General features: G+C 56.5%; 2 protein-coding genes across 2 annotated transcripts in view; one reads left to right on the top strand and one right to left on the bottom strand.

Moving 5' to 3' along the window:
- The window catches only part of MYO1D (myosin ID), a 304,073-nt gene extending 293,290 nt beyond the window's left edge, over positions 1–10,783 (top strand). Inside the window, exon 22 of the mRNA XM_031468289.2 lies at positions 8,462–10,783. Within this exon, the coding sequence (XP_031324149.2) occupies positions 8,462–8,618 (157 nt within the window). The 3' untranslated portion in view covers positions 8,619–10,783. The remainder of the gene's footprint in view (positions 1–8,461) is intronic.
- A 1,274-nt stretch (positions 10,784–12,057) lies between these two features.
- On the bottom strand, positions 12,058–16,323 carry CDK5R1 (cyclin dependent kinase 5 regulatory subunit 1). The gene is made up of 2 exons (XM_064495921.1): positions 16,234–16,323; positions 12,058–15,926 (listed from the first exon to the last, which is right to left on the bottom strand). The coding sequence occupies exon 2, from the start codon at positions 15,783–15,785 to the stop codon at positions 14,862–14,864; it is 924 nt and encodes a 307-aa protein (XP_064351991.1). The 5' UTR covers positions 15,786–15,926; positions 16,234–16,323; the 3' UTR covers positions 12,058–14,861.
- Positions 16,324–17,385: the final 1,062 nt, after the last annotated feature.

Genomic DNA, 17,385 nt, shown 5'->3' with positions numbered 1-17,385 from the left:
CATAAAGCATTAATTTGGACATTTTGGGAGGGACAGAGGAATGCAGCCTGTCAAGAGCCCAGATTCCAAATATATATAAAGCAAAACGGAGCCTCCTCACCCCCTCGGTCTCTGATGTTGGTAGAAGGAAAAGACAGCAAAGGCCCGAGCAGCAGTCACTGGGCCTCCCGGGGGCGCTCAGCCAGGCCACATCCAGCATGCGGAGGCCGGGCCCTGGTCCACCCAACCACGAAGAATAGGGACCTTCTGGTTGACAGAAACAGAAGCCAGGAGTCCCCACAGAGCAACAGCCTTCCTCGGGGACTCCAATGGGCAAGTCAAGACAGCAGCATACGCCGGGGAATAGTCCAAAAAGTGCAGGAGTTCTCCGGGCTCCGGGAGAACGCCCCTTCTTTGGCAGCTCGGAATCAGCCAGGCCTGAAACATCAGTGTGATGTTGTAAATACCCAGGAAGGGAGACGAGTGGTGACAGTGACATACAGTAGGCGTCATGGTTGTGGGTCAGGACGCCCGACCTTAGCGCCATGACAGCAGGTACCAAATGCTGTTTCCTGACACGTAAGCACCAAGTATTAGAGAATTCATTGCTGCCGAGGCAGTGCCGCAGGCGACAGCTAGACAGACATGTCAGCGTGAGGACTGAATGGACAGGGCTTCAACATGTCGCTCAGGAGACAGACTCCTCAGCCTCGACCCTAGCCTCACCACCTTCCAGCCGTGCGGAACCCCGTGACCTTGCTAAACTTCTGCGTCCTCATCTACATGGTGGGCATGAGGACAGTGCCTCGTGAAGATTAAATGAGAAGACGCGTGCAAAGTGTATTTAGCACAGTGCCTGGCACATGGCACCTTCTCCAAGAGTGGCTGCTGACTGTCAGCCTCCCCTCGCCCGATCCAAGACCCCTTTACACCTGCACAAGCCACGCTGCCGCGTAGCACCGGCCAGCAGACAGCCCAGTGATCCTGGGAAGCGTCTGTGCGCATTCCTCAGGATGTTACTGAGACATTTGCATGGAACCAGTGTCCGCTCATCTCCATTCAACCTCAAAAAAAAAGTTCATTGATGTCATTCCTGGAACTTCTCCAGCCTTGCACGTGTGTTTCCAAAACCTATCAGTCCAAATGTTTGTCATCCTATGAACACTTTTATTTCCCTGAGAACTTCACTAGCCATGAGGAGGGAACGCCTAATATGTGAAGGTTTAGATTTACAATGCAAAGCAGTGATACACTTTGCAGGATTCTTCAGTTCCCAAAAAGCACCCCTGGAATAGTGAGCCTCCCCCATGCCTGATTCACAGTCCACACCTCCACACACCCTTGCACAGAGTGTGTGTGCCCCAAAGCCCAGCCCCTGCTCACCCACGGCTCCAACTCACTTCTTAACAACTGGGGTTTGAAGATGCTTGACACTGTCCTCTAGTCTTCTGGTTAGTGTCTGATGTTGACATGAGTCCAGGCTGCTTTCTTAATTATGTCTTTTTTTAAAAAAATCATTCTTTCTACAGAGGGAAGCTTAATTCAAAAAGATAACACGCACCCTAATGTTCATAGCAGCACTATTTACAATAGCCAAGACATAGAAACAACCTAAATGTCCATCCACAGATGAATGGATAAAGAAGTTGTGGTATATTTATACAATGGAATACTACTCAGCCATCAAACAGAATGCCATTAGCAGCAACATGGGTGACCTGGGGATTGTCATTCTAAGTGAAGTAAGCCAGAAAGAGAAAAAAAATGCCATATGATATCACTTACATGTGGAATCTAAAAAAAAAAAAGACAAAAGACAAAAGAACTTACTGACAAAACAGAAATAGACTCACAGACATAAAAAACAAACTTATGGTTACCAGGTGGGGAAGGGATGGGAAAGGATAAACTGGGAGTTCAAGATTTACAGATACTAACTACTATATATAAAATAGATAAACAACAAGTTTATACTGTATTAGCCCAGGGAACTATATTAAATGTCTTATAGTAACTTATGGTGAAAAAGAATATGAAAACAAATACATGTATGTCCCTATATGACTGAAGCATTGTGCTGTACACCAGAAATCCACACAACATTGTAAACTGACTATACTTCAATAAACATGTATATGTGTGTAAGCACTTAGCAAAAAAGCATATAATACTTTCTGTTGTTAGTCTCCTTTGATTTCTATTTGTATTATATTATAGACAGAGAAGATAGTTTTGGCCTGATGCTAATTCTTACTTATTTATTGAACTTCCTTTTAGGACCTGGTACCTAGTCCAAGTGACTTTAAAATAACATGTATTCTCTAATAAGCCCACAAGCTTATTAACTGTGTTCAAATCTGTGTTCTTTTAACAGTGTCTGTGGATCTGTACGTTTGTGGGGGGAATACATTAAGGTCATTGACTATCTGCAGACAGGTCATATCTTTGCAAGTCTTACGCCATCTCACACAAATGTATTAACTTTTATTTTCTGGAGCGCATCTTCCTGGCGAGCGACTCCTTCATAAAGAACACAGTTCCCTCACGGCTTGTTTCCCCAGCAGCGGCGTTTGCCAGTTTTATGATTGACGTTGGCCTTGTAAGATCTCGTCCCATCCCCTTGACTCTTCTTTGTCTCTAGGATTTAGATGCGTCTCTTGCAAACAGCCTTATTGCCACATTTCTCAGTTCACTCTGAGAAGGCCCTTTTAACAGGTTCACATCCGTGTCAGCTTGTGTTTTCTCATCCCCACATTTCTTCTTGGCTCCTTTGGTTCCCCCTGTCCTCCTTCCGTTAAAGGAAGCAGACTTTCTGCTCCCGCTTCCTTCTCCTTCTCCAGCTCATTTACCATCAGCCACCTTCACTGCTGGCTGGTCTTTGGAGCCTCCTCCCAGGCGAGACCGGGACCCCGGGGCACGCTTTCCTGGACCACACCCCACCTTGCATGTTGTTCTTCTCCAGGATTTTAGTTCGAGTGAGTCATCTCAGTCATTGCTGTGTTTGCAGCAAAGGCTCACTTAGATTGACCTGCATGTCTGCCTAGTTGTCTGTTCTCTGTGCGTCCCCCACGCCACTCTCCTCCTCTGGATTCAGTGTCTTTCTGACGATGGGTCCTTAAATTCTTTGCCCGAGAGCTGAGCCTGCCTGACGCCCCGGGGCTCACCCTTGTCGTCTGAGAAAGTCTGCCTTTCACCTTCGTGCTCCGGGGATTGGTCTGGGAGAGAAGTCTAGGTTAACGGTTATTTTCCTTAAAGCCTTTGATGAGTCTGTGTGATCGTTATTTCCTCATATTGGATGAGAAAGCCTACTCTTCCTTTGCAAGGAATGTCTCTTTTGTCTCTGGCTGTTCTTAAGGTTTGCTTTGCCATTAGTGACCTGCAGTGGATTTGCTTTTCAAGAAGTCAAGAGAAGAAAGCTTGAGGTTTTCTTTTCAGTTAAAAAAAAAAAAAAAAAAAAAAAAAAAAAGCTCTGTGTGTGCACCTTTCCACGCAGTGGTTCCTGGCCTCTCTGCCAGGCCGGACGGCAGCCTCCTGCAGGACCTCAGTCCCGGTTCCCTTGCCGGTGGCCCGGCGTGACTCCTGCTCAGGCCAGCACGCCCTGGGCTTGGCATCCGCTGGCCCTTCCCTCTCACACTGGCCTCACATCCGCTCCTGACTCCTGGAGGTTACCCTTCCTTTCCTGCAGCCTCCACTTGAATTTTAAGTGTTCTTTCTGGGGAATCTGATTCACATCATAGACACTTGTAAGCAGTCAGGAAAGCTTGTCAGCTCCAATCACGCTGTTGGAAACAGCCCAGCACGGTTGCCTGCTCAGAGCTCCGAGAGAACGGGGGACACAGATGAACACCCAGCTCAGCCTGGGGGTGGGGGTGGGGGTGGGAGGCGGGCAGTTCTGGAAAGCTCTGGGGAATGACAAGATCTTTTTTGTGCCTTTAAATATCTCTCTGATGACAATGTGGAGGACGCGTGTGAAGCGGGGTGCAGGGCAAAGGGAAGACAGAGGAGACAGTTAAGGAGCTACATCCATTTCCAGGAAAAGGGGTGGTGGCGGTGGCAGCAGAGAGAGACCAAGAAAATGAAATCAATACAACCTGGTGACCTGCTGTGGGCCGAGGCGGGAACCAGGCTGACCCTGGCCTCCCAGCCTCTGGGACAGGTGGATGAGGACACCCGACAGGAGGAGGGAAGAGGATGAGCTCAGGGTTGGGCACAGGAAGACTCAGCCGCTGTAGAACATTCGGGGGAATCTGTCCCGCCAGTTGCTGCAAATCCTGGGACCTCTTGCTGGGATAGGGGACACTGACTGGGTAATTGTCTGTCACTGAAGCCACAGCATAGGTGACACACTGAGAGAGAACAGTTAAAGTGGAAAGGACCGAAGGTAAACCTGGATTTAGGGAGTGAGGAGACAGAAGCAAGCTCCTGCGGGATTCCTGCTGCTTCCTGGGGTGTCTGTCTGACGTCACCCCCTCCGGAAGCCCAGGCCAGCCACCCCTGCTCAGGTGGCCCCCTGGGCTTGTGGCAGGGGGTTAACATGAGCCCCTACTCCTGAGAAGAACGGGTGCCTTGAGGTTGGGGACCCCTCGTTTTGTGTTCCCTTTTCTAGGCAGAGCCCAGCCCATCAGAGGCGCTCGCAGACGCCTGCCAAGGGAAGGGGTGGGGGGAAGGGAGCCATGGGGGAGGGTGTCCCTGCGGGAGGGGAACACAGGTCAGGTCAGCACAGGTTATGCCCCACTGGACAGGGAGCCCGATCGGTTGGGTGACGTGGTCCTGGAGGCACCCACCAGGCTGCACTGGGGCCTCAGGACCGTGCTGCCTGCCTAGAACCATCTAGTGACCAGAGAAGTTTTCTTTTCTCAGTAGAAATGGTGTTGCCATCATCCCTCACCAGCTACAAACCCAGAAAGGACTCAGGAAGCCAGTGCAGGTGACAGCCCACTAGGACCGCATGCGCGCTGGGCTCTCAGACTCATTCTAGAAGCAACTGTGGTCCAAGTGACCATTCGACCCTGACAGAAACAGAAGTAGCATTTCCTAAAGCAGGATTTTGCAAGAGCTGCCCTCTGTGGTTTGATATGAGCAGAGGGGCCTCCTCCTTGACGGAAGTGAAACCCTGAGCGGCTCAGACATGAACCCCGGCCACGGCTGTCGTCCTCGGGGAGAGTGGGAGACTGGGACTTGTGTCCCGGCGGCATCTGGTGGAAAGTGGCCTGTCCTGATGACTCTCGGGTTTATTGTGTAACACTTGGTACATGCATGGGTCACCACTTTGAAAAGCATCTGTGTACCACCTGCCCGTGTTTGGTGCAAGGCGAGCTTCCCCTTATCACATCCTGTGACCAAACACAGAGAACGCTGCATTAGCCTCCCTGAATCTGGAACCCCTGGCCACGCCCCTAGCGGTCGGGTCACCGGGCTGCTGCACTTGACCCTGCTGCACTTGACCTCGCTTCCATCCCAGCTCCCTGTCAAGTGCACATATTAGAACTCCAGGAGGCAACGCCATCGAGAAGAGAAGGTGGCTCACGTCCTGGGCTGCTTAGGGCAGACCAGAGGCCGAGAGCCTCCTGCTCCCAGCTGACAAGGGGTCTGGACAGGAGGGGACATGTTCCTGGCTGATTGAGCCCCTGGAGAGACTTATGCTGCCCCACTTTGTGCAGGGCTTTTAAATGCACGGCCGCATGGACATTCCAGCCCAGCCGGTCTTGCACTGACCCATGGATTTCTGTCATGAGCAGAGGGCTGGAGGAAACAGAAGGAAAGCAAGTTGATCAAGGCCATTTGCCTGCAGTGATAGTTTGGAACAGATGAAACAAGATGAAAGTCCCCGAATTCCAGTTTGCTGAGCCATTAAATCCTGTAACAGAAGATGGGGTGGAAAGCCCCTCCCCCTCACAGCCAACCAGCCTCCATCAGCAGCTGTCATCGGCAGCTATAAAATCTTTCTTTTCTTTAAAAACTAAGGAGGGTGCTCTGGTTCTATAAAGATTCCCATGTGCTGCAGCTCCAGCAGGAGATGGCGTGTCCCCTCCCTGTCTGCCGCTAGGGCCCTGCCTGCTCTGTCTCCAGAAACCCCTGGCTGGGCTTAAAACCATCTTGGATTAAACTTGAAATGGGGAGCGATAACATGGTTTATGGGCAAGTTCTTATTTTTCCTTTAGATCAACCCCCTTTTTAAAAAATTGTGGTAAAACACCCATAACTTAAAATGTACAATTAGTCACATTTAGCACGTTCTCAGTGGTACGATCATCACGACTCTCTAGCTCCAGAATATTTTCACCCCAAAAGGAAACATCCCCACTCCTCTAATATGTTTCCTGTCTCCGTGGATTTGCCTGTTCTGGATGTTTCATGTACGTGGAATTATGCAATACGTGACTTTTGTGTCCAGCTTCTCTCAGTTAGCATGTTTTCAAGGTTCAGCCATGTAGTGGCAGGTATCATTACTTCATTCCTTTTTATGGCTGAATAATATTTCATTGGGTGGATAGACCGCATTTTGTCCATTCATCAGTTAGATATTTGGGCTGCTTCTACCTTTTCCTTATTGTAAATAATGCTGCTGTAAACCTCCCTAAGTTTTTGTGTGAAACACCTGTCTTCACCTCTTTGGGGTGTATCTCCAGGAGCGGAATTGCTGGGTCATGTGGTAACTGTCTGACGTGTGGAGGAAGCAGACTCAATCCACGCCGTCTTCCTTTGCTGCCGTCAGTGGCGGTGTGGCCGGCCCCAGCCGGCACTGCTTAGCTGCCTGGCGTTTCAGACCAGAGAGCCACTCAGCCCCCTCTGCTGCCCCAACCCCACAGCAGCCCCACGGAGACAGGCAGGGAACCAGGGCAGGGCCGCTGAGGGCTCGGCCGCGCACCTCCAGCTGCGAGCGGGGCTGCAGCGCCAGGGCGCGGCTCGCTCCAGGCTGGCAGTGGAGCCAGGACGAGGGTCACAGGGCCCCCCCACCCAGACCACAGGCCAAGCGTCTCCCCGCATGGCATCCTGGCTCCCGGGGGAATGGAGAGGTACCCGAGTCACTGCCTCCAGTGGGCTCTGCTATTTTTATATCCAAGTCTGGTTAAAAATAGCCGTCTAAGCCAAGGTTTTAGCTGCAGCTGACAAGACATTAAGCATCAGATACCTAGTGCCCATAGTGATAACCATGGGTCTCTTCCTGTGTGCATTTTCTACCTCTGTAGTGTGTTTAACAAGGAAGCAGGTAGACACCAGCCATGAGAAAGGCCCCTAAGAGCACCTCCATCGCTGCCCACCAGGCACCAGGGCCAGACGCTCCAGCAAAGCCATGGGGTTCCGGGACAGGGAGGCCGAGACCCCACTGTCCGCAGGCCCCCTTCCAGCACCACCTGCAGCAAAGGGGTCTGAGTGAGGGGGGCTCCCAGGGCCATGGGCCAGGCTGGGCGAAAGCACAGTTGGGCTGGCCTCAGCCTGGCGTCCCCTGCAGTCGGACCCTTGGCCTCCCCTGTCCAACGCCAAGAGCAACAGCATCCAGAGAGCCCAGCCTGACCACACTCGGCGCGCCCTAGGGGAAACGAAGTGGGTCCCGGCAGGGGGAGCAGGCCCAGCCCGCGATGAAGCTCCCGGCCAGCAGGCCCTTCTCCTCCCACGTCCCAGCACAGAGAAAGCTGACGAGGCACGAGGTGCAGCACGGGGCTGTGCTGGCTGGTGCGAGGGGACGCGAGGGGCCGGCCTATCCCAACACATTTCTTGGCTCTGAAATAAGCAGCATCTGAAGCACATCAGTGCACAGCGAGGTGCCGGAGGACGGGTCCTGCTCCCACTCGGCGGGTGCGCAGGCCTCTCTAGCCACATTCCGGGCCCCCTCGGACCTAGCCAGCAGGTGGATCCCCCCCCCAAGAGAGAGAGGCTCAGCTCTCTCTGGGCCACCAGGGCCTCGTGACCCCAGGACACACAGGTAGAAGCTTCACTGACTCCCTCCTGCCTTCCCGGCCGCAGAGCTGCCCAGCGTGAGAGGACAGCCTGGTTCTAACAGCTGGACCGGTGACAGGCAGGGCAGAGCCGGGACTCACAGAAGACATTTCTCTTGTCAGGACCATGTATTGAAGAGTCTCATTTATCCCTGGACACAGCACCCCCAGGGCGCCCTGCTGCCATCAGACGTAACTGATGATAGGATCAGAGCCCCAGCCCCTCGTGATATCCCCCCACTGACGTTTAAAGCCCAGTGGCTCAGTCCTCGGCCGCAGGCCAGTGGCGTGGTGGCCGTGGCTCCACCAAGGCTCCCTCCTCTGTCCTGCCCCACGTATCAGGCTCTCTGGAGCCAGGCAGCGCCTGAACCTCGACCCCTCGCTCCCTGACGGCTCTGGTTCAGGGCTGCAGGCCAGCACCCTCTCTCCTGGCCTCACCCTCTGTGCCCCGACCCCAGGGGCACGCATGAGGCCCGGGGGCTGCCAGGGAGACTCCCAGACCCAGACCGCCTGCTAACCACCTGTCTTCTTTTTGGTTCTTCCAGTGAGAAGCGCCACCTTCAAGTCAACGTCACCAACCCCGTGCAGTGCAGCCTGCACGGCAAGAAGTGCACCATCTCCGTGGAGACGCGGCTCAACCAGCCACAGCCCGACTTCACCAAGAACCGCTCGGGCTTCATCCTCAGCGTGCCCGGCAACTGATGCTCCGTGGAGCGGGGGCCGCCCAGCCCAGCACCCGGCACCCGGCACCCGGCACTGTCACCGCCAGAAGCCCACTCGCTCACCAGGGTCGTGCTGGGAGGGGCCCCTGCCTCTTACGCGGCTCCTCTCGGAGGTCTTTCCCCACCTCCCCCTGGCTTTCTGCATTTGTTCTCCATCTTCCTCTGTCCTGACCATCCACAGCCCCCTCAAGAAAACAAACCAAAGACCCCTGTGCCCTGCCTGGCCCCCGGAGACCCCCAGACCCCAGCTCCTCTCAGAGGCGCCTCCCGTCAGCGAAGGCTGCCGGGATGGCCAGGTCAGGTCAGCCTCCCCAGCCGACCCGGTGACCGCGGCTGGCCCCACGAGGGGAGGGTTGGGGAGCCCGGATGCAGTTTCCAACCAAAGATGTGCCCCGGGTTAGGGGAGATGAGCTGAGGAGGTAGTCCTGCTCCCTCCCTGGGCCCAAGCGGTCGCCCTCCTCCGCAGGGTGATGGCAGGCCCTGTGCCCTGGTTCTGGGAGCTTCTCAGAGCTCCTTGAGGACCCCCTCCCCCCCAGCAGCCACCAAAGCTACCAGGTGAGCGGGTTCACCTGTAGAGCCAGCCTCTCAGCCCAGGAGCCTCTGGTCAGCAAAACCACCGCACCCACCAGCAGTCTGCCCTGCCCGGTGCCTGCCCCCACCCCCACCCCCCGGCCACCCCCTCCAGGGATCATCTTACTGAACCGCACAGCCTGGGCCCACACTTGTCTTACACTTACATTTACAGTTTGCAGGGTGGTCAGTCAGACACCACGTCCGCTGTGCCCACACTGGTGTCAGGAACACTAACAAGAAGATGGCATCGGGGGGCTGGGGAGCACTTGGGGGGCTTGCAAGTTTTCCCCTTCCAACACCTCGGCCTCATACATATTTGGAAAAGTAGGACTGGGGCAGAAGGGGAGGAGTACACAGGAATTTGGGGCAGTGGAGCAACAGAAAACAGAGCGAGGGGCCCTGGCACTGCAGGCCAGGCCAGGATGCCCACCCCGGCCCTGCACAGAAACCCCCGACCCCGCAGCCGGGGCCCAGGCCGCCAGGCACATGGAGCGCGCTGGGCCTTGCCGGCCCCCGCCCGGTCACAGCACGTGTGCCCCGGACGCCATCCTCAGCCCGCCCTCCTCCCGGCCTCGGCTGAGCAGCAGGCCGCACACCTCAGGGCATCCGGGGCCTCCCAGCCGGGAGCCATTACACTCAGACACCCTGTGTGGTGAGGGGGCTGAGGACGAGCCCAGGCCCCAGGAGGAGCCAGGCAGGGTGCGAAAGAGGGGCGTGCTGACGTTTTCCTCACTTTCTGCCACAGACGCGGCCCACCCCGCCCGCCTCCTGCCACCCCGACCTCGCAACACATCCCAAGTGCCTGAGTGCTGCCGCTGGTGCCTCACCCGGTGCCTGCCGCGGCCCCCTGGCCGGCCCCCAGGTGGTCCCAGCAGCCTGGCCTCACGGCTGCCCCACCCCTGCTCCCAGGGCTCGAGCACATTTGCACCCCGTACAGTTCGCAGCCGAGTCCTGGCCTTAGAAACCCATTCTCGTTCGCGAGGCCTGGTCAGCTGCCTGCACAGGGCAGAGGTGCCCCCACCCCAGTTCAGCAACACCCATAGTTTTGCCAGTCGCCCGGACACTAGTCGAACCACCTTAACTGGAACGCCACCTCTCCTTTCCACTTACCTCCCCAAACTTGTTGCTTTACTAGATACACGCAAATGTATGTCCTAGACACACCAAAACTGAACATGCCAAATGAGTGCCTTTCAGAGGCAGGAGAGGAGGGAGGTCTGGAGTCCTGCCTCCCCCCCTCCCCTTTTCGGTGTTGCCTCTGGTCCCTGAGCCCAGCGCCTCCCGGCTGAGGGCCAGGGCACTGCCAGCCGGCCGACAAGCACTTTTTCATGATGTCCTAAAAGAAGTACCAGTGTGTGGCAACTGAAGAGGGAACCGCAGGTGTGATCACAGTGCGAGAGGAGCGCAGGAGGACGTGGTGATTGTACGCAATGAAGTGTTTCTCTTGATTTAATTAAATGCAGTTTTATGGTTTGGTGCGTATATTCCTATTTTCCATTAAATTAACTTTATTTCTAAAGCATATTTTGATTTACCATCAAGAGCAATAAAGCATTGAATCTTATTTTTAAAGGTGTTCTGCTTATTGAATTGAACACTATATCGAAAATTGTGAAATTTTGACTTGTATAAAGTCAGCTGCTCTCCCAGAGGAGGGAAGGGAACATTAAGCACAAATAAGGTAAAAATGGAGGATAATTTACCTGAGGTTTTTGAACAAAAATATTAAATACAAGAAAAGCTGTGAGGAGTGGGGAGAGGGGACAGGCAGTAGACTTAAATCCAGACCCTTTCTTCCACCACCTTGAGGCCTGCGCACTAGAATGGAAGTTCACTGCTTTCACATTAACTGAAATTAAAGCACCTGTATAGTAAAGGCAACGCTCGGACCCCCATGGCTGCAGCTCGGAGAGAGGTCTGAGCGAACCGTGGCTGGTCAGCCTCTCCCGGAGCCGGCTGAGCCAGAGATCAGGACTCCTTAGGTGGGGGAGGAGGGTCAAGGGACAGGGCATCCCCATCACCCAAGGGCCTGGAGACCAGACGATGCCACCCAGTCAGCGGTCACTGGCGGGTGCAGTGATGGCTTCTGACGCAAACAGGGTGCCCTGAGGAAGGCGAGTGGCCCTGAGCACAAAGCTGACAGCTTCCAAGGTGCACCGCCTCCCCGGGGCCCAGGGGCAGCTCCAGCCAATGGGACTCAAGGCCTGGGGAGGGCTGAGTTCAAAACACCTGGTCCCTGAGGCCCAGGCTGGTGGCAGGAATGGGCACAGACCACTGGCAATACAACCAGTAGAGGGCCTCGCGCTTGCCACAATGACGGGCTGGGGTGGCTGCTAATCTGGGAGCCCCGGGGCTGGAGTTCTCTCATTTGGAACACTGCACAGAACTAAACTGGCAGGGCTGAGCCACACGCCCTGAGCCCACTCCTGCCAGCCTGGGGGCCTCCGGGCAGTGGGCTGGGAGCAGAGCCAGGCCCACGACGCTCAGGGCAGCAGCCTTAGAGCCAAGCCAGTGCCCTGCAGGACCCCTGCACCAGCACACGCCTCGGGCCTGATCCTCCCTGGCCGGAGGTCCCAGCCCGGCCAAGCCTCGGAAGCCTTTGGGGAGGAACTGCCCCCGCCCCACCGCTAAACCAGAGTTGACTTAACCTGTGTTTCTTTCTTAATCACCTTAACGTGAACGCGCTCGTTAAGCCCTCTCCCCAAGCCCTCTCCCCAACACTGCCCTCCTCCCACGCTCCCCTCCCCCATAGTGCAATCCAATTACGTTCTGAGTGCAGGAACCATTTACAAAAAGGGCCCCCAGCCTGCTTGTCAGTGATGTGCCCACAAAAGAGGTCTATGTAATGGATGGTCAGTGCATTTTATTTAATCAGCACAGTACAAAAATAAATAAAAATAAGGGAAGGGGAATTAAATTACAGCCAAACTGAGCTTCGTGACCTTGTCAGATTATAAACCACACATACTTACAAACACGCTACGCATACGTACAAAAGGAGACAAATATAAATTAATATTAACAATACCCACAGTTTGGTCAAAGAATAGCTACAGAAGAAATTGCACTAAAAAACCAACATACATCGCACGTGTGTAATTAGCAGTTTCAAATATACAGCTATGAATAATTCCGAGTGGAAAAAAAATGGCACATTTTCTTTTCATTGCAAGTTTAACAACTGTCTGAACAAAACTAAGTTCTAATAACTGCATGGAAAGAATATATCAACCCTTCAGGTTTACAAGGAATAGAGAAAAACCAAATCCTGAACTATTATTCCTGTGACTTGTTCTGTGCACGGGTGTAATTTTCACAGCCATCTGTTCTAAGATTATTTTTTCTTAAGACACAAAATGTTCCTGGTTTGCATGCACAATATCACTGTAAAAGCAACAATTAAAGAATAAAGGGTTTTTTTTTTAGGTTAGTTTTTTTCCTTTTTTTTTTTTATTGTTGTTCTAAAAGTAGTCTTCATAGCAGCATGTCAAATGGGTTCATTGCTTGCACACTCAAGTATTTTATCAGTTCCTTTACACAATACTGATGACCAGCGCAAGGGAGGGAGGAGACCCCGCCAGGTTTCACACTGATGGAACTAGAGTTTTTTCCTTAGTCCCCAACCACTCCTGAAATTTGCACCTCCTCCAAAAATAAAAAAATAAATATGGAGAGAGAGAAGGAAACACACGAAACTGGAATCCCGCGGATGCAACTTCCCGCAGTTTCAGGCCAAGTTCGGCCCGCCGAACGAGCGGTTACAGACGCGCACCCCTGCTCTTGAGACTTGGCACCCGAACCTCCCAATTCCGAGCCACCAGCGCCCGCTGCCCTCACGGGCCTCCTACCTCGGGTCACACATGGCAGCAGGATCTGAAAAGACAGGCTGTGTGACAACTCCAGCGGAGAAGAGGTGCTGCGGCGAGGTCTGTGCCAGCAGCCGCGGGTTGCTTCCAGCCCCGCGGCAGGTCAGGTAATCTGGCGGCCCCGGGAATGGCTCAGCGTGGGCCTCCGGGTGTAGCTGGGGCAAATGCTCTCCCAATTGGGCAGGCCCACTTCCTCGGGAGAACACGGGCCGGCGGGCGGGCTCGGCTCTGGGCCTCTTAAACCCCGGCCTCAATTTCACAGCTTTCTCTTTTTATGTGAATTTCAGTAGTGCTTGCGCTGAAATGGGCAGCCACCTGGAAGCTAATCCTATGTAAACAGGCCCTCTGCCTCCCCCCAGCCCCCATTCCAGCACCCTCTGGGGGACTGGGATTGGAAGAGAGAATTCTGTAGCGTCTTCGCATCAGTCTTTGTTCCCCAAAGCTGGAGGGATGGGCCATGGAGGAAGACTTGCTCCCTTCTCTTGGTCCTCTCCCCAGTCCCAAGCCACCAATCTGGGAGAATTAGAAAGAAAATTGATTAAGTACACATCATGTGTTTTTACAGCCACTAGGGTCAGGTGGTAACCAAAACCAGCAGCTGCAAATGATCAGTTGTAGAATCAGCAGGCGATCAGGAGTTCTACTCCCGTCTTGTAATTGTCTCCAAGATGCAGCTGTCTCACTGGGCCTTGCAGGGCAAGGCTTCGTCTTCAGAAGAAACTGAACTGTTTGGAAACAGCTTAAATCAAGGGGTGAGAGCCGGGGGACATCATTACCACATCATCCTGATCCCTGACATCACCCCCTCCCGGTCCTGCAGCTCTGCAGGACAGATGTCATGTGCACCAGCAAGAAGCCTTAGCCCTTAGGTGGGCTCTGGCTTGGTCCCAGGCATGGCCACCCCACCTGCCCAGAAGGCAGGCTGTTGACAATGGGCACCTGCAGCTGCCTGGGCCTTCCCCACAGGGTGACTAAGCTGCATGATTCAAATGAAAAATTCACCCAGGAAAGGAGCTGTCCCCAGCTTCACCCCACTGCTTTAGCTGGGACCCAAAATGAAAGAACTTAATGAGTCAAACCAGCTCATTAACCAACAGTACCAACACGGCCGGGAACAGAGGACAAGGGGGGAAGGGGAGCAAGTTCCACGTCTCCACTTCCGTGTCTCCACTAAAGGAAAGCCCTTCTCCCTAAAACAGAAAAAAGAGCAAACCAGGGTCGTGCATGGTCAAAACAACAGGACACCGTCTTTGCACCAGGCCGACTTCTCCTTGATTGAAGAGGCTGTCCCAGGGCCGAAGGCAACTTGCCTCACAATCCCACGTGCGGCTCAGTCAGGGGGGCCGGCTCCAGGAGCCTCTGGGAGAACAGACGGCCCAAAACGGGAGCCAGGAAAGAGCATCCAACTAGAAACTCTACTTCCTCCCCAAGCTGCCTGGCCAGAGACCCCTCGCCAGCTCCCACAAAGGGAGCAGTGGGCAGTCTCGCCTGCCTTGGTCCAGCAAGGGCACAGGCGGCAGAGGCAGGTCAGTCCTTTGAATTCCCTAAAGTGGGAGGTCAGGGGCCGTGGTGGTTCTGAATACATCTTCTGGGTTTTGCACAGGTTCGGGAGTTCAGAAGAGCCCAGAGTTCTTGGCAGGGCTGGAGAAAACCCCAAGGAAAGAAGGTGGGAAGGGAGAGGCCCTCGGTGGCTTTGCTAGACACATACTGTACACAAAATCTGATTTAATAATAAATTTTTAAAAATGAATTGAATCCTTGAGCCATGACTCAGGCTAGTGGGCTCACCGATCCAGCCCAAGGAGGAGCCGCTTCTTGTCCTCCTGGCCACTCTCGTTCTTCAGGTCGGAGAACACCTGTGTGAAGTAGTGGGGGTCGGCGTTGATCTGCAGCATCTTGGAGCTCATGAGGTTGATGACGGAGAGGCAGCGGTCCCAAAAGGCCTCCTTGCAGCTCTCCACCAGGAAGGGCTTGAGCGGATAGGAGATCTCGTTGCCCATGTAGGAGTAGGAGAGGTACAGGCAGGTCAGCAGGACGGCCTGGAGCTCGTGGTCGGAGCCCACCTCGGAGGAGATGACATCCCTGCAGAGCATGTAGAGGAAGACCACGTTGGCCGGCGTGATGAAGCCCTGGTCCTGCCAGCCCTGCAGGAGCAGCGAGCGGTCCACGCTGCGCAGCCAGAGCACAGGGTCCGTGGGGGACAGGTGCTTCAGGCGGTAGCACCGGCGACAGAGAAACTCTCCCAGGCAGCGCAGCAGCTCGCTGGTGGACGCCTGGACGATGACCCGTTTGGGCGTCCCGGCGGAGCTGACGGCAGGGTGCGGGGCCTTCTTGACGGAGGAGGAGACCCCGGTCTGGGAGCCCGAGAGCTGGCTGGCAGGGGGGGCGGGCGGCTGGGCCGGTGGAGGCTGGGCGAACGTGGACAGGTTGGCGCACGACAGCGACTTCTTCAGGTTCTCATTGTTGAGGTGCGTGATGTTGTTCTGGTAGCTGCTGTTGGGCTGCACCTTCTTGGAGTTCTTCTTCTTGGCCGACACGGCCACGATCCTCTTCCAAGGCAGCACGGAGATGATGGAGTGCCGCTTCAGGTTCTTGTCCTTGGCGTTCTTGCTGTTCTGCACGGCCGTGTAGTGGCCCACCGTGGCCGCGCCATCCTCAAACAGCGTGGCCTTCCGGTAGCTGGGGGACAGGGACAGCACCGTGCCCATGGTGCCGCTGCGCGCCGGGCGGGGGCCCGCGCCCCTGCGCGCCCAGCCTGCCGGCCGGAGGGAAGAAACCGCTCAGCGAGCCCGCGGCGGCCCGGGGGGGAGGCGGGGGCGCTCCCGGGGTCGCGTGCCGCCGCTTTGGATCTGTGTGGAAAACAAGATGGTTCTCAGCACCAGGCGGGGCCCGCGCCCCGCTCCTCCGCCCTGGCCTCGGCGGCCCCGCGGACCTGGCCCCCGACCGTGCCCTTCCCCAGTCGACACGGCCCCGCCCGCGCCCCCGCGCCGCAGCCCGGCCGCTCCACTGCGGCACCGTGCCCGCCGCGGTCCAGCTGACAGCACGGGGGTCGCGGCGCCGGCAGGGGCGGCCGGGGACCCCGCCTAGACACAGCGCGCGGTCGCGACCCCGGTCGGGCTCCCCGGGGGCGGCGGGCGGCCCGAGGCGCAAGCTTACCGGGTAGGCGGCTCTGGCGCTCCGCGCCCTCCGCAATGCGCGCCGCGGCTCGGCGCCGCGGTCCCGGCGCTCGGCGGGGCTCGGCGGGGCTCGGCGGGGCTCGCGCTCGGCAGCGGCGGCGGCGACTCCGGAGCTTCTGTCCAAGGTTCTGCAGGCGCCGCGGCCCCGCCCCCCGCTCGGCCGCCTTCGCCGCCGCCGCGCCCGCGCCGGCGCGCACCTCAGCGGCCTCCCTCTCGGGCGCGCGCGCAGGCCACCAGCTGGCTCTGCCGGGCCTGGTCTCGCGGGGAAGCCGGGGCCGCCGCGATGCTCAGTGCGAGCCGTGCGCGGTGCGGACAGCGACGGGGCCGCGAGCCCGAGGCGCCTCTACTCGCCGCGCCCCATCCAGGACCCGAACTCGGGCGGCGCGCACTCGCGGCACCGCCCCGCCCCGCCCCGCCCCGCGGAGCCGCCCCCTCCCGCACTGCTCGCAGCCCGCTCGGCGCCGCCGCGCCAGCAGCAGTCCGGCCGCGTGAGAGTCGCGGGCGCACAGCGCAGCCGAGCTAGGGCCGGTAGGGAGCGCGGGGCAGGGCGGGGCCGAGGGCCGACCCCGCCTGTCGCCCCGCCCAGACACGTGCTGCCTTTGTTCCCGCCGCGGCGCCCGCAGCTGCAGGCCGCGGGGGCGCTCTCAGGCGCGTACCCGCCCTGGCGACGCGCGGCCCGCCCGGGCTGAGGCTGCCACCCAAGAAGCCATCCATTGAGGCCGGGGCCTGAGCAGCCTCCTTCAGTTTAACATCCTCGTCCCCTGGGAAAGATGAGAGGCGAAGCCTTTGCTGAGGCCGTCTGAGGGCCACGCGCATCCCGAAGGCGCTGTCCCATCAGTTTGAGGGCCTTTCCCCGCGGGACCTCCGTTGCCCCATTCCAGGAATGCCCACGGCCCGGGTAGGTCTCAGAAATCTAGGCCAGAGGCGTAGGCAGTTCTAGGCCGGTCCACAAAGAGCCACTTTCCCACACCACACCAGGGACAGGGCCCTGAGGCTCCTGGCTCGGTCGCTGCCCCAGAGATGGGCCAAAACTGAGCCCATCACAATTGTGACCTCGAAATTTCCACTTGCCCTCTTATCTGTTATAAAACTCAGGCAACTGCTCCTCCAACCAGCCTCTGATCTGTTGATT

Source organism: Camelus dromedarius, chromosome 16, assembly GCF_036321535.1.
Source record: "Camelus dromedarius isolate mCamDro1 chromosome 16, mCamDro1.pat, whole genome shotgun sequence".
In the NCBI taxonomy this organism is placed as follows: Eukaryota; Metazoa; Chordata; class Mammalia; order Artiodactyla; family Camelidae; genus Camelus; species Camelus dromedarius.
Note: the sequence above shows the minus strand (reverse complement) of the source record. Positions and strands in the feature narration are given on the sequence as shown.